The sequence below is a fragment of the Salvelinus namaycush genome, chromosome 5 (assembly GCF_016432855.1).
Source record: "Salvelinus namaycush isolate Seneca chromosome 5, SaNama_1.0, whole genome shotgun sequence".
In the NCBI taxonomy this organism is placed as follows: Eukaryota; Metazoa; Chordata; class Actinopteri; order Salmoniformes; family Salmonidae; genus Salvelinus; species Salvelinus namaycush.
Genome location: NC_052311.1, coordinates 10,394,087 through 10,409,501, shown reverse-complemented (window position 1 = coordinate 10,409,501; position 15,415 = coordinate 10,394,087). Strand labels below are relative to the sequence as shown.

At 43.3% G+C, this 15,415-nt stretch overlaps 1 protein-coding gene across 1 annotated transcript in view; it reads left to right on the top strand.

Moving 5' to 3' along the window:
* Positions 1-15,415, top strand: part of nrg2b (neuregulin 2b) — a 51,789-nt gene that overhangs the window by 21,952 nt on the left and 14,422 nt on the right. The window contains exons 3-11 of the mRNA XM_038992480.1: positions 3,272-3,434; positions 3,626-3,744; positions 4,096-4,216; positions 6,540-6,598; positions 11,778-11,801; positions 13,692-13,794; positions 14,176-14,311; positions 14,726-14,849; positions 15,122-15,353. Coding sequence (XP_038848408.1) covers positions 3,272-3,434; positions 3,626-3,744; positions 4,096-4,216; positions 6,540-6,598; positions 11,778-11,801; positions 13,692-13,794; positions 14,176-14,311; positions 14,726-14,849; positions 15,122-15,353 — 1,081 coding nt within the window. The remainder of the gene's footprint in view (positions 1-3,271; positions 3,435-3,625; positions 3,745-4,095; positions 4,217-6,539; positions 6,599-11,777; positions 11,802-13,691; positions 13,795-14,175; positions 14,312-14,725; positions 14,850-15,121; positions 15,354-15,415) is intronic.

Sequence of the window (15,415 nt, the reverse complement as noted above, 5' to 3'; positions counted from 1 at the left end):
ATCATTAAGTTTGCAGACGACATAACAGTGGTAGGCCTGATCGCCGCCAATGATGAGACAGCCTATAGGGAGGAGGTCAGAGACCTGGCAGTGTGGTGCCCGGATATCAGCCTCTCCCTCAACGTAATCAAGACAAAGGAGAGGATTGTGGACTACAGGAAAAGGAGGGCCGAGCACACCCCCATTCTCATCGGCAGGGCTGTAGTGGACAGGTTGAGAGCTTCAAGTTCCTTGGTGTCCACATCACCAACAAACTATCATGGTCCAAACACACCAAGACAGTCGTGAAGAGGGCACGACAATTCCTATTCCTCCTCAGGAGACTGAAAAGATTTGGCATGGGTCCTCAGGTTCTCAAAACATTCTACAGCTGCACCATCGAGAGCATCCTGACTGGTTACATCACCGCCTGGTATGGCAACTGTTCGGCCTCCAAACTATTTTCATTGACCCCCCTCCTTTTTTCGCTGGTGCTACTCGCTGTTTATTATCTATGCATAGTCACTTTACCCCTATCTACATCTACATATTACCTCAATTACCTTGACTAACCTGTACCCCTGCACATTGACTCGGTACCAGTACCCCCTGGATATAGCCTCGTTATTGTTATTTTATTGTTACTGTTTTATTTTTTTACTTTAGTTTATTTAGTCAATATTTTCTGAAATCTTATTTTTCTTAAAACTGCAATGTTGTTTAAGGGCTTGTAAGTAAGTATTTCACGGTAAGATCTATACCTGTTGTATTCGGCGTATGTGACAAATAAAATTTGATTTGTGTATGAAGTAAAACAACATGCTTCCTTACATAAGGCAATTCAAATGAGTGACACCAGGTTACAACTAGAAACAACTACATCTCTATTTGTCCTTTGAACTCCTCAAGGTTTAGGTTGGCTTGGATGGAATTCCAAGACCTAAGGGCTGAGTTCTGAGATTCTCTTTTCCCATGCTTGGATATAATTTTCAACCATAAAACAAGATTGAGATCTGAGCTTATATGTGTTTTCATTTCGAGCTAGCAGAGAGGATAAATAAAATGACACTTTTCCTAAAATGGCCTTATAAATAAGAACATACCAGTGTTTGAGCCTGCATGTTGCTAGTGATGTCCACCTGATAGCACTGTAGAGATCACAATGTTGAGTTAGACGTCTCTGATTGGAGACAAAATGAAATGCTGCATAATACACAGAGTCAAGAGCCTTCAGTGTACTGTAGAGCTTGAGGCTTGCACATAAATAGAATCACCATAGTTCAACACAAATCAGGAAAACGAATCAACTCTTTTCTGGTAGCAAAAGCGTTGTGCCGGTATTAAAAACAATACGCAGCTTGATTTTCCTGACAAGTTTCTCTAGATGGAGGGTGAAGCTCAACTTCTCATCAACCCAAACTCCCAGATGATTGTACGTTTAAACTTGCTCTATAGAATGTCCTTCCTAGGTAGTAATTACATGGTTTTCAGAGTGTTTAGTATTGGAAAATAGCATGCATTTTGTTTTAGAGGAATTCAGAACAAGCTTCAAATTGTACAGATTCTGTTGAATGATGTTGAAAGCGGTTTGAGCTTTTTCAAAAGTCCAACTGCAGACACTTGACTAGAGAACAGTGTCAAACTGCTTCTACTTGACTAGAGAACAGTGTCAAACTGCTGCTACTTGACTAGAGAACAGTGTCAAATTGTAGCTACTTGACTAGAGAACAGTGTCAAACTGCTGCCACTTGACTAGAGAACAGTGTCAAACTGCTGCTACTTGACTAGAGAACAGTGTCAAACTGTAGCTACTTGACTAGAGAACAGTGTCAAACTGTAGCTACTTGACTAGAGAACAATGTCAAACTGTAGCTACTTGACTAGAGAACAGTGTCAAACTGTAGCTACTTGACTAGAGAACAGTGTCAAACTGTAGCTACTTGACTAGAGAACAATGTCAAACTGTAGCTACTTGACTAGAGAACAGTGTCAAACTGTAGCTACTTGACTAGAGAACAGTGTCAAACTGTAGCTACTTGACTAGAGAACAGTGTCAAACTGCTGCCACTTGACTAGAGAACAGTGTCAAACTGCTGCTACTTGACTAGAGAACAGTGTCAAACTGTAGCTACTTGACTAGAGAACAGTGTCAAACTGCTGCCACTTGACTAGAGAACAGTGTCAAACTGTAGCTACTTGACTAGAGAACAGTGTCAAACTGCTGCCACTTGACTAGAGAACAGTGTCAAACTGTAGCTACTTGACTAGAGAACAGTGTCAAACTGTAGCTACTTGACTAGAGAACAGTGTCAAACTGCTGTTACTTGACTAGAGAACAATGTAATCTGCATACAAAATTACATCAGCTGTCTGAATATGTCTCCCAATGTTGTTGACATGAATAATAAACTACAGGGGACCTAAAATTGATCCTTGAGGCACACCCAAGCACAAACGACTTACAACCGTCTGCCTTAACACACTGGGTTCGATCTGACAGCGAGTTCACAAACCACTCCAGAGCATGACCAGTAATGCCAACACAATTCAGTCTGTGCACCAAGAAGGTGTGGTTCTCGGTGTCAAACACCTTTGACAAGTCTGTGAACAAAGATACATACAATGCAGCTTCCTATCCAGGGCACAGTGAATATAATTCAAAACCTTCAAAGTTGATGTTACAGTGCTATGGCTAGAACTGAACTCTTTTCCACATCAAGTAACTCAAGCGAGCAGTAAAATCAGATTTTAAAAAACAGATGAAACAACACCTCACGGCACATTGCGGACTGTGAAGAGGCACACACACAAACACACACATGCATACGCACACACACACACACGCACTCTACACACACACACACACACACACACACACACACACACACACACACACACACACTATAATGTTACGATATTGTGGTACTGGGGACTTTATATTGTAGATGTGTAATATTAGAGTAATAATGTAATAATGTCTTCTATGATGTATTGTGATATTTATGATGTAGGCTGTTTTTGTGTTTTGTTGTGAAGTAATTGTTTTAATCTTGTTTGGACCCCAGGAAGAGTAGCTTATGGGGATCCTAATAAATACTAAATACTCTCTCCGTAACCCCTCCCACCCCCCCACCCCCTCTCTTTTTCTCTCTCTCTTTTTCTCTCTCTTATTCTCTCTCTCTCTCTCTCTCTCTCTCTCTCTCTCTCTCTCTCTCTCTCTCTCTCTCTCTCATTGTCTCTCTCTCTCTTTGTCTCTCTCACTCTCTCTCTTTGTCTCTCTCTCTCTCTCTAGCTGTGGCCCCTAAGTTGCGGCCGATGCGGGGCCAGTCTCTAATGGAGGGGGAGAGGCTGTATCTGAAGTGTGAGGCGTCAGGGAACCCCAGCCCCTCCTTCCGATGGTATAAAGATGGCCGAGAGCTCCAGAGGGGAAAAGATGTCAAAATCAAGACCAATAAGTGAGTCTCAGAGACCGGCCAACCTCCAGTCACACATTCAAACACATAACAAAGACACTCCAAAATAGACACTATAGACACTATAGACACTGCTGTTTCTGTTTTGAACAAGCATTCATATTGACTCAAATGAATCACTCTCACTCCATTTCTCTCTCTCTCCTTCTCTCTTCCTCTCTCATTCTCTGAAGGAAAAACTCCAAGGTCCAGATCAACCGAGCGAGGCTGGAGGATTCTGGGAACTACACGTGTGTGGTTGAGAACATGCTGGGCCAGGAGAGCACTACGAGCAGCATCAGTGTGCAGAGCCGTGAGTCCACAGACACACCATCCTCTATCTACAGTATGACGTTCTTACTATTCTATAACGTTCACAATCTTTCCACCTTCTTCATTAACTACCACATACTTTTTTTCCTTGACAACCACCATGCTCTGTTTTCTTTGACAACCAGACATTCTCTTCCTCTCTTCTTTGGTAAAGACCAGACATTCTCTTTTCTCTTCCTTAGTAACCACAACATTCTTTCCCTTTCTTCCTTAGTAACCATTTATTACCCTTCTTCCATAGTGACCTCTACACTTTCCTTCTCTTTCTTAGTTACCGCCACACTCCCCCTCTTCCTTGCTAACCCCTACTCTTACTCTCTCTCCTCCATAGTGACCACTACTCTGTCTCCAGGCTCGAGTCACGCCCGGCGCTGTAACGACACAGAGAAGTCGTACTGTGTGAACGGTGGAGACTGTTATTTCATACACGGTATAAACCAACTGTCATGCAAGTAAGTGACTGGTCCTGTCCTCCTGCTGTCTGTCACTATGTGGCTTCAGCTGTGTGTTGTTCAACCTGTTAACCCAATCGCCAATCTCCTTCTCCAGACACGGAATGCAGAGTGTCATCACGTTCATTGTAAATTATCCTCTCAAGGATTAGTCTGGGTGCAACATTAAAGGCTCCCCTGTTGATTGTAAACTCATTCTTCTTCTCCCTTCACCACTATTTCTCTTGCTCTCGACAAACATTCATCTTTCCTCTATCTCTGATCTGTCCGCTTCTCGACATCTAGGTGTCTTTCCCTCCATCTATTTCTCCTTCTTTCTCTTGCTCTCTCTCCCTCTCTTTCCCTATCCCTCTAATATATCTCCAGCTCCTTGCACGAATGGCTGCGTGCTGTTTAACAATGTGTTAGCAAACAAAATGCAGAAGCATTCAAGAAAACAAGCAATACTAGAGATGAAAGACATGTACTTTTCCCAGGTGAACTAGGCCCCACAGACAGACAGCCTAAAATTGTTCCGTTTCATACTGTGACAGACAGCCTAACAAAATATCTGCAGGAAAACCTCTTGAGGTGTTTGGTCACTTGGCTGGCTGGCTGGCTGGCTGGCTGGCTGGCTGGCTGGCTGGCTGGCTGGCTGGCTGATACCCTAACCTACACAGAACACTGTACTCTGTCACGCCGTAGGAGGTAGACGTGTATCCAGTCATGTCGCCGGTGAATTAGGGGTTGTAAATAGTGCTTCCTGATCCTGAGTTGTGTGTCTGAGTTGTGTGGAGAGGGACAGAGTTAGAGTTATGTTGTGACAGAGTAGAGAAACAAAGACAGAGTTAGAGTTATGTTGTGACAGAGTAGAGAAACAAAGACAGAGTTAGAGTTATGTTATGTTCTCTCTTAGCCTAGATGTCAGTCTGTTTAGACGGATCAGCTCTGTTCTGAATGAACCAAGCAGACTAGCGCAGGCTATGGTGTGGCACTGGCATTGTATGCTAGAGGTTAGCAGCCCTCAGACAAATCCCATTCCCTCTTTAGCATCAGAGAGAAATTAAGAAATGCCATTTTATTTCATTCAGATGAATGCTGGTTTAAAAAGAGAGATGTTTATCTCTCTGTGGAGACTGTTTCCCTTTTTATTTGTCTTGTTCTCAGGGCTGACAAAAAGAGGGGAAGAAAGAGAGGGGGGGTGAGAGAGAGATGGAGATAGTGAGAGGAAGAGAGAGAGAGAGAGAGAGAGAGAGAGAGAGAGAGAGAGAGGGGCGATCTCCTAGCATGGGCTTGCATGCTGCCTCGGTGTCTCTATTTATAACTGCATGGGAAATTGCTGAGTGGGCTCTTCTCTTCCAAGGAAGAGGTTCTTGCTTTAATTGATCCAAAATGCACAGTGAAGTTTTCTCTTTGGTACTATATGAGGGAAAAAATATATCCTGTACAGTTTTATGCATGTTATGAATATTCAGACCCTGTGAGACTAGTTCAACTGAATGCTGTTTTAGAGCATCAGGGATCAGCATATGTATGTGTTAGGGAGTATTATGCTGCCTGGACTCACACGCTGTAGTTACAGTGTAGTTACAGTGTAGTTACATTATAGTTACAGTACGGTAAGTGTAAAAACTTGGACATCCCATGTGTACTCCAATCCCCCACCTTTCTCTCCTAGATGTCTATGAGTCCTTCAGCAAAGGGGTGCTTCCTTGCAGACTTTGCCTTTGCAGTTTTTTAAGCCCAAACTCTTTGAAAGTGCATCTTGGGAAACAAACCCTGTCAATCAGTAATGTGTAGTGGGTGTTTCTGCTGATATGCTTTTAGCTCCGACTCCTCCTGTTCCTCCTCCCGCAGGTCCACATCTTCCAGCCTTTCACATGTGATGATGTCATAGCGGCAATCATGTCATAGCGATGACGGCATAGTAATGATGTCATAGCAATGGCATAACGCTCTACCCTCTACCTCTGACAAATACTATTAGGCTGTGATCTGTTTCTAACTCCATGTTCTCTGCTCTCTTGTGTCCCTCCCTCCATTTCTTCCTTCCTTCCTTCCTTCCTCCCTCCCTCCCTCCCTCCCTCCCTCCCTCCCTCCCTCCCTCCCTCCCTCCCTCCCTCCCTCCCTCCCTCCCTTGCTCTCTCCTTCCCTCCCTCCCGCCATCCCTCCCTCCCTCCCTCCCTTGCTCTCTCCCTCCCTCCATTTCTCTCTACCTCCCTTACTCTCTCTCTCCCTCCCTCCTTTCCCTTATATGTACTTCCTCCTTCGCTTCCTCTCCCTCCCCCTCTTCCTCTTTTCCCTCCCTCCCTCTTCTCCTTCTGTGGCTTGTTTCCCCCATCAGGTGTCCAAATGACTATACAGGTGATCGCTGTCAAAAATCCGTCATGGCAGGTTTCTACAGTATGTTCATTTCCTCCTGTCTGTCTGTCTGTCTGTCTGTCTGTCTGTCTGTCTGTCTGTCTGTCTGTCTGTCTGTCTGTCTGTCTGTCTGTCTGTCTGTCTGTCTTCCTCATTGGGACGCTGCTGCATGCTCTGGAGGGCGATACCTACGTGTGTGTGTGTGTGTGTGTGTGTGTGTGTGTGTGTGTGTGTGTGTGTGTGTGTGTGTGTGTGTGTGTGTGTGTGTGTGTGTGTGTGTGTGTGTGTGTGTGTGTGTGTGTGTGTGTGCTTGTGTGGCTGCGTGCCTGTGTGAGTGTGTACAGTGGCTTGCGAAAGTATTCAACCCCCTTGGCATTTTTCCTATTTTGTTGCCTTACAACCCGGAATTAAAATTGCTTTTTGGGGGGTTTGTATCATTTGATTTACACAACATGCCTACCACTTTGAAGATGCAAAATATTTTTTATTGTGAAACAAACAAAACTTGAACATGCATAACTATTCCCCCCCAAAGTCAATAGTTTGTAGAGACACATTTTGCAGCAATTACAGCTTCAAGTCTCTTGGGGTATGTGTCTGTAAGGTTGTCACATCTAGCCACTGGGATTTTTGTCCATTCTTCAAGGCAAAACTGCTCCAGCTCCTTCAAGTTGGATGGGTTCTGCTGGTGTACAGCAATCTTTAAGTCATACCACAGATTCTTAATTGGATTGAGGTCTGGGCTTTGACTAGGCCATTCCAAGACATTTTAATGTTCCCCTTAAACCACTCAAGTGTTGCTTTAGCAGTATGCTTAGGGTCATTGTCCTGCTGGAAGGGGAACCTCCGTCCCAGTCTAAAATCTCCGGAAGACTGAAACAGGTTTCCCTCAAGAATTTCCCTGTATTTAGTGCCGTCCATCATTCCTTCAATTCTGACCAGTTTCCCAGTCCCTGCCGATGAAAAACAAAAGCATGATGCTGCCACCACCATGCTTCACTGTGGGGATGGTGTCCTTGGGGTGATAAGAGGTACATTTTAGTCTCATCTGACCAGATTACCTTCTTCCATATGTTTGGGGAGTCTCCCACATGCCTTTTGGCGAACACCAAACGTGTTTGCTTATTTTTTTCTTTAAGCAATGGCTTTTTTTCTGGCCACTCTTCCATAAAGCCCAGCTCTGTGGAGTATACGGCTTAAAGTGGTCCTATGGACAGATACTCCAATCTCCGCTGTGGAGCTTTGCAGCTCCTTCAGGGTTATCTTTGGTCTCTTTGTTGCCTCTGATTAATGCCCTCCTTGCCTGGTCCGACTTTTGGTGGGCGGCCCTCTTTTGGCAGGTTTGTTCTGGTGCCATATTCGTTTAAAAAAAAAATAATGGAGTTAATGGTGCTCCGTGGGATGTTCAAAGTTTCAGATATTTTTTTTATAACCCAACCCCAACCCAACCCAATCTGTACTTCTCCACAACTTTGGCCCTGACCTGTTTGGAGTGCTCCTTGGTCTTCATGGTACCACTTGCTTGGTGGTGCCCCTTGCTTAGTGGTGTTGCAGACTCTGGGGCCTTTCAGAACAGGTGTATATAGACTGAGATCATGTGACAGATCATGTGACACTTAGATTGCACACAGGTGGACTTTATTTAACTAATTATGTGACTTCTGAAGGTAATTGGTTGCACCAGATCTTATTTAGGGGTTTAATATTTTTAAATTTTATGAAACAAGCAATTTTTTTCATTTCACTTCACCAATTTGGACTATTTTGTGTATGTCCATTACATGAAATCCAAATAAAAATCCATTTCAATTACAGGTTGAAATGCAACAAAATAGTAAAAATGCCAAGGGGATGAATACTTTTGCAAGGCACTGTATGTGCATGCCTTTGTGTCTATCCCTTTCCTGTTGTCATTCCTCTCACCTTCCTCTGTTGTCCATCGTGCTGGTCCTTTACACAGAGGGACTTAACCAGTAGACCCCTCATTAATGGACAGAGGTGCATGCAGAGAAACAGACAGCAGAGTTAACATATAGGTTTCTATGCATGGCCTCCTGATCATATGCACAGCAGAGATTGGATGATGATACAGTGAATGTAATATACAGGGTTCACCTGATATGCAGCTTGGATGGCTTGATGCAATTCTTGATACGAAGACCGGTAGTTATCTGTGATGTTCTGACTAGATGTTAGTGAAGTAGCCAGTAGTTTTGCTGCAAATGGGCAACTGATAACCCATTGTCATAATGTTTCATCCAGAGAGCTCATCCTAAGCCAGTTCTTATATTCAAATCATTAAAATGCTTGGTTTGTTTGCCCCATCAATGTTCTGTTTACCATGTTCAGGTAAAATTTTGGACAAGTTTGGACACACATACTCATTCAAGGGTTTTTATTTGTTTTTACTATTTTCTACATTGTAGAAAAGTAGTGAAGACATGAAACTATTAAATAACACATGGAATCATGCAGTAACCAAAAAAGTGTTAAACAAATCAAAATATATTTTATATTTCAGGTTCTTCAAAGTTGCCACCCTTTGCCATGATGACAGATTGCACACTCTTGGCATTCTCTCAACCAACTTCATGAGTTAGTCACCTGGAATGAATTTCAATTAACAGGTGTGCCTTGTTAAAAATTAATTTGTGGAATTTCTTTCCTTCTTGATGCGTTTTAGCCAATCAGTTGTGTTGTGACAAGGTAGGGGTGGTATACAGAAGATAGCCCTATTTGGTAAAAGACCAAGTCCATATTATGGCAAGAACAGCTCAAATAATCAAAGAGAAACGACAGTCCATCATTACTTTAAGACATGAAGGTCAGTCAATCCGTAAAATTTCAGTCGCAAAAAAGATCAAGCGCTATGATGAAACTGTCTCTCATGAGGACTGTCACAGGAAAGGAAGACCCAGAGTTACCTCTGCTGCAGAGGATAAGTTCATTAGAGTTAGCAGACTCAAAAACTGCAGGCCAAATAAATGCTTCACAGAGTTCAAGTAACAGACATATCTCAACATCAACTGTTCAAAGGAGACTGTGTGAATCAGGCCTCCATGGTTGAATTGCTGCCAAGAAACCACTACTAAAGGACACCATTAAGAAGAAAAGACTTGCTTGGGCCAAGAAACATGAGCAATGGACATTAGACCGGTGGAAATCTGTCCTTTGGTCTGATGAGTCCAAATTTGAGATTTTTGGTTCCAACCGCCATGTCTTTGTGAGACGCAGAGTAGGTGAACGGATGATCTCTGCGTGTGTGGTTCCCACCGTGAAGCATGGAGGAGGAGGTGTGATGGTGTGGGGGTGCTTTGCTGGTGACACTGTCTGTGATTTATTTTGAATTCAAGGCACACTTAACCAGCATGGCTACCACAGCATTCTGCAGCGATACGCCATCCCATTTGGTTTGCGCTTAGTGTGACTATCATTTGTTTTTCAACAGGACAATGACTCAACACACCACCAGGCTGTGTAAGGGCTATTTTACCAAGAAGGAAAGTGCTGCATCAGATGACTTGGCCTCCACAATCACCCAACCTCAACCCAATTGAGATGGTTTGGGATGAGTTGGACCGCAGAGGGAAGGAAAAGCAGCCAAAAAGTGCTCAGGATATGTGGGAACTGCTTCAGACTGTTGGAAAAGCATTCCAGGTGAAGCTGGTTCAGAGAATCCCAAGAGTGTACAAAGCTGCCATCAAGGCAAAGGGTGGCTACTTTGAAGAATCTAAAATCTAAAATATATTTGGATTTGTTTAACACTTTTTTGGTTACTACATGATTCCATATGTGTTATTTCATAGTTTTGATGTCTTCACTATTATTCTACAATGTAGAAAATAGTAAAAATAAAGAAAAACCCTTGAATGAGTAGCAAACGTTTGACTGGTACGTATGTGAGTGTTTCTTTGCCACTAGTAGGCCACATAGATGAGTAGAGCACTTTGAACAGGTTTGTCATTGTTGGTTTAAGCCTAGAGAACAGCTAATGGGGACTTGGAGCACAATATGAATATACGGTTAATTGCCAAAATAAAGGAAACACCAACATAAAGTGTCTTAATAGGGAGTTGGGCCCCCACAAGCCAGAATAGTTTCAATGCACCTTGGCATATATTCTACAAGTGTCTTTTGTTGATGGTGGTGAAAAATGCTGTCTCAGGTGCCGCTCCAGAATCTCCCAAAAGTGTTCAATTGGGTTGAGATCTGGTGACTGAGACGGACATGGCATATGGTTTACATCATTTTCATGCTCATCAAACCATTCAGTGACCACTCGTGCCCTGTGGATGGGGGATAGTAATCCTATGGGGGCATAGCCATGGTAGCCAAAAATATTTTTTTATACATGACCCTAAGCATGATGGGATGTTAATTGCTTTATTAACTCAGGAACCACAGCTGTGAGCACCTGCTTTCAATATACTTTGTATCCCTCATTTACTCAACTGTTTCCATTATTTTGGCAGTTACCTGTACATACAGTATTGTATATATCTATATATGCATGTATAAATATGGTTAAAAAAACGTCTTTAAGCTATCATTGATGGCACGATTAACATCATACCAAGTTAAGAAACACACATATTTCTCTAGTGCTATTGCTCACGCTGTGCTGAGATAGAAAACACCTTTGTCAAATTTGATCATAATCATTTCAGATGAAAGGTGTCAGAGCGATAAAGTGATATAACACAAGAAACAATAGGACACAATTACAACTTGTCCTTAATCTGTCGACCTACAAGCTGTTCCCATTTCTGTGCCAACCAACATCTACAATACTGTGTTTTTACGTTGGAAAGTAACACACTGCTTTTTCTCTTTATTTTTTCTTTGATTTTATCAACACAAAAAAAAATATGTTTACCCCAGAAATGAGGTCTAGTAAATATGGCAGTAAGTGAAGTGGCTGTCTCTGTCTCTGTCTCTGTCTCTGCATGTCTCCTGCCTGCTTCCCTCTCTCTTTTATTAGTTATGCTTCTTTCTTTCCTTTTCTTTCGTTTCTGGGGTCACAGAGCCGCGGCTGTCCGCGTTGTCTGTCTGTTACTGGACGTGGCACCTGCTAATCACGATTATTATGTCACCGAAAGATTCCATACTAACCTCATGGTTTAGTATCTACTATCTATATATCTATGTTCCAATGTAGACGATCACTATCTGAAACTTTTTCTCTTTCCTTTTCATTGTGTCCAACTTTCTGCGTTGGCAGAGCATCTTGGAATTGAATTTATGGGTATGGAACAATTATTCATTTGAATGTATATTATTAATTTTAAGAGTTGCCAAGATCCTCTCACACTCACACATTACTACTACCATCTTTCTAGAACCAATAGCTCTTCTCTGATCTGTCGATCTGTCACTCGCCCGCTAACCTACCAGGTCCAAAGACACTTGTCCCTCTGCATGCATGCTAGCCCTCTCTCTCAGTTATAGAAAACCTAGAAACTATGCTTTGTAGTACACTCCAATATATTACTGTAGAGAGGGAGACAGCAAAGCCACAGACATGTTGATGATCGAGAGGAACATATAAGTAGAAGATATTACAATGCAGGCACAATATATTTACCTAAGTGAGGCTAAATTAATTTTAAAATGTGTACTTTTGAGTCAGAGAGACAAACTTGACAGAAATTCGCTGATGGTTATCAGTAACACCACACCTGAGAAAATAGCCAGTGTCTCATAAGACAGCCAGCTGTGGTAGGTCTACCATGACCCAGTTGATTGGCATTGAATCAGAGGCTCCTGTAAGTGATAGTGACCTAGCTCCTTCAGTAGCAGCCAACCACCAATCCCTTCCCCTATCAGTCCCCTCTTCTGTGACACACATACAATGCCAGGCTAAGGCTCTCTATACAGCACCCCTTCCCCGACCTTTAGCACTAAAACCCCCATCAACACCCCATTTTAGACACCCCCCCCCCTTGCCCACACACACACACACACACACACACACACACCTTCCCAGACCCTCTTCCTCCACTATCTGGCTGTCGCCACCTTTCATCTTCCTTTGTCCACTCTTTCTTTCTTTCGTTCCCCCTCTCCCCATGTTCTGTTTGTTTTCCTCTGTCATTGTGACTTATCTGCTGACAATGTTCCACCACAACGAGCCTTCTGCTCATTGGTCATTTAAATGCCATCAGAACACCTGACAGGGAGGTATTCATAAAGCTTCACCATGACAACAGAGATTCACACTAGCTACACTTTTTAACTGACAAAAAAAGATCAGAAAACCACATTTAACCTTGCAAAATAATGATAACTCTCATGCAAAAGCTACAGTATATTCCTTTGTTAACATATAGGGATTGTGAGTTATCTGTGTTTTATATTCGTGCATTCTCTGGTCAATTTAAAGATGTTTATTTAGTTGGCGGTGAGTTTTATGAATATCCTCAAACCATTGTGGTGTTTTTGCTCTAAAATGCTTTTTTTCTTATGATTATCATCTGATTCCATCATACAGGCATGTGTCCTTAGACCTCTTTGACATACATTCCATAGACATTGTGGTACATTTGTGCACGTAGGGAAAGCAGAGGGGGAATCCAGACCAACCACACATTGCAACATATAGGTCTATGTAGGATGAGGCCTAGTTTCTGAGAGATTGTTTGAACTTGACATACAGTAAGCCTACAGAAGCAAGCATTGGCAGTAAAAAAAAAAGAGTCTACTATTGTTGAACTGTTGAACTGTTACACACTTGTACATGTATGAAACAGGACAAATATAAGCACCCCCTAACTGAAACAGTCTATGTTGTGGCTAAGCCACTGTTAGCCTACAGGGTTGGTACCATCATGGTTAGTTTTTGTTTTGTCTAAGGTTAGCACTACTAAGCTGGAGGAGAAAGACGATTGGTTACTTTCAGGGAGGTTAGAGGTCAGAGGTCAGTGATGTCAGAGTATGGAGGGAAAGAGGAAGTGCTGAGTTAGCTTTTGTTTGATTATTTCCATAGAGTAGCGCTCACACGTATGTGTGTGTGTGTGTGTGTGTGTGTGTGTGTGTGTGTGTGTGTGTGTGTGTGTGTGTGTGTGTGTGTGTGTGTGTGTGTGTGTGTCCGTGTGTGTCCGTGTGTGTGTTGTGTGTATGTGTGGTTTGTTCACAGAGGCAGAGGAGCTGTACCAGCGGCGGGTGTTGACCATCACAGGCATCTGTGTGGCACTGTTGGTAGTGGGCATGGTCTGTGTGGTGGCATACTGCAAAACCAAGTACGTACTGGTACTGTACAGAGCCCACCCAGCCGGGCATAACTGGTTGAAATGATTTCAACCAGTTCCTCACAGAGCCCAGGAGGCATTCACTGACTGCCAGTGATCACAGCTATAATGTTACAGTCGGAAATTCAGCTTTCAAACTTCTTAGATGAGCTTTACTAACTAATTATTATTTTTTTTTTAACATGTTAATGTTTGAAGCTGGATATTTCAATGACAGACAGAACAGAATTTGTAAAATACTGCATTCCTGTCAAACTGTAGTTTCTATTTATCTAAATTTTCTGATCAACTTTTTCTGTTCTTATCTACTATCTTTCTCAATGTCTTCTAGAATAATAACACATTACACTTTTTCTTGCGTATGTCCTACAGGAAACAGAGGAAGAAGATACATGGCCACCTGAACCAGAACGTCAACCAGAACCAGTGTGTGGAGCAGCCCAACCGCATGCTGGCTAACGGTCCCAACCACCCCGGGCCAGGGCCTGAAGAGATCCCCATGGTGGACGTGAGTCACTACGGCCCCGCACACACTCAGGTTGTACAACTGATGTACAACACATTTGGCACAATGGTTGTGATACAATGGTTATTTCTGTTATACTACAGAGTTTGTCTGCACATAAACATTTGCGGTGTCTCGACAACCGCTGTGTAAACACTTTTGTCAAATGCATTGTACACCAGTTGTACAAACTGAGTGTGTACAGGGCCTACCAGATACCTCAGGCTCAGAAACAGATTTGTTTTGATTGTAACGGGTGTTATAACACGTTCTTATTCCAGTTTGGCCGGAAGCCTGCCGACACAGCATACGTCTAGAGCCAGGACTGTCTGCAAGCTGTGGGAGAGAGAGACAGATTGCCATATCGCCCATGCCTATACAGCTCCCACAATGCATATCTCTCTCTTCCTTTCACAGTACATCTCAAAGAACGCTCCTACCACAGAGTGTAGTATAATACAGCATGGACCAGAAGAAGCTGTAAACTACGCAGGAAGCCGAATGTCCACCAGATCCCACCACTCATCTACAGTCTCCCACAACTCCAGGTGCTGTAGTGGTATACACACACATAGACACACACACATAGACACACACACATAGACACACACACACACACACACAAGCACACACACACATAGACACACACACACAAGCACACACACATAGACACACACACACAAGCACACACACACATAGACACACACACACATAGACACACACACAAGCACACACACGTCAGGGCATTTCTGCGGCTCAAAAATTTCACAAAGCCCTCTCGTTACTTACTTCCATCTCTGTTTCTCTCTCTCCCCTCTCCCCATAGACATGAGGAGCGGACGTGGAGTATAGAGAGGACAGACAGTATGAACTCAGACTGCCAGTCGGGGGCGCTCTCCTCGTCAGTGGGCACCAGTAAATGCAGCAGCCCGACCTGCATGGAGGCACGGGCACGGAGGGCCGCCTACTGGGGCTGTTCTGAGGGAGCCAGCCTGCAGTATGGAGACTCCTACGACTCTCTGAGAGACTCACCTCACAGTGACAGGTGGGAGGAATAGTATGAATGTTCGCCCACGACTACTTGTCTACTGTCTCAGTTTTGGGCCT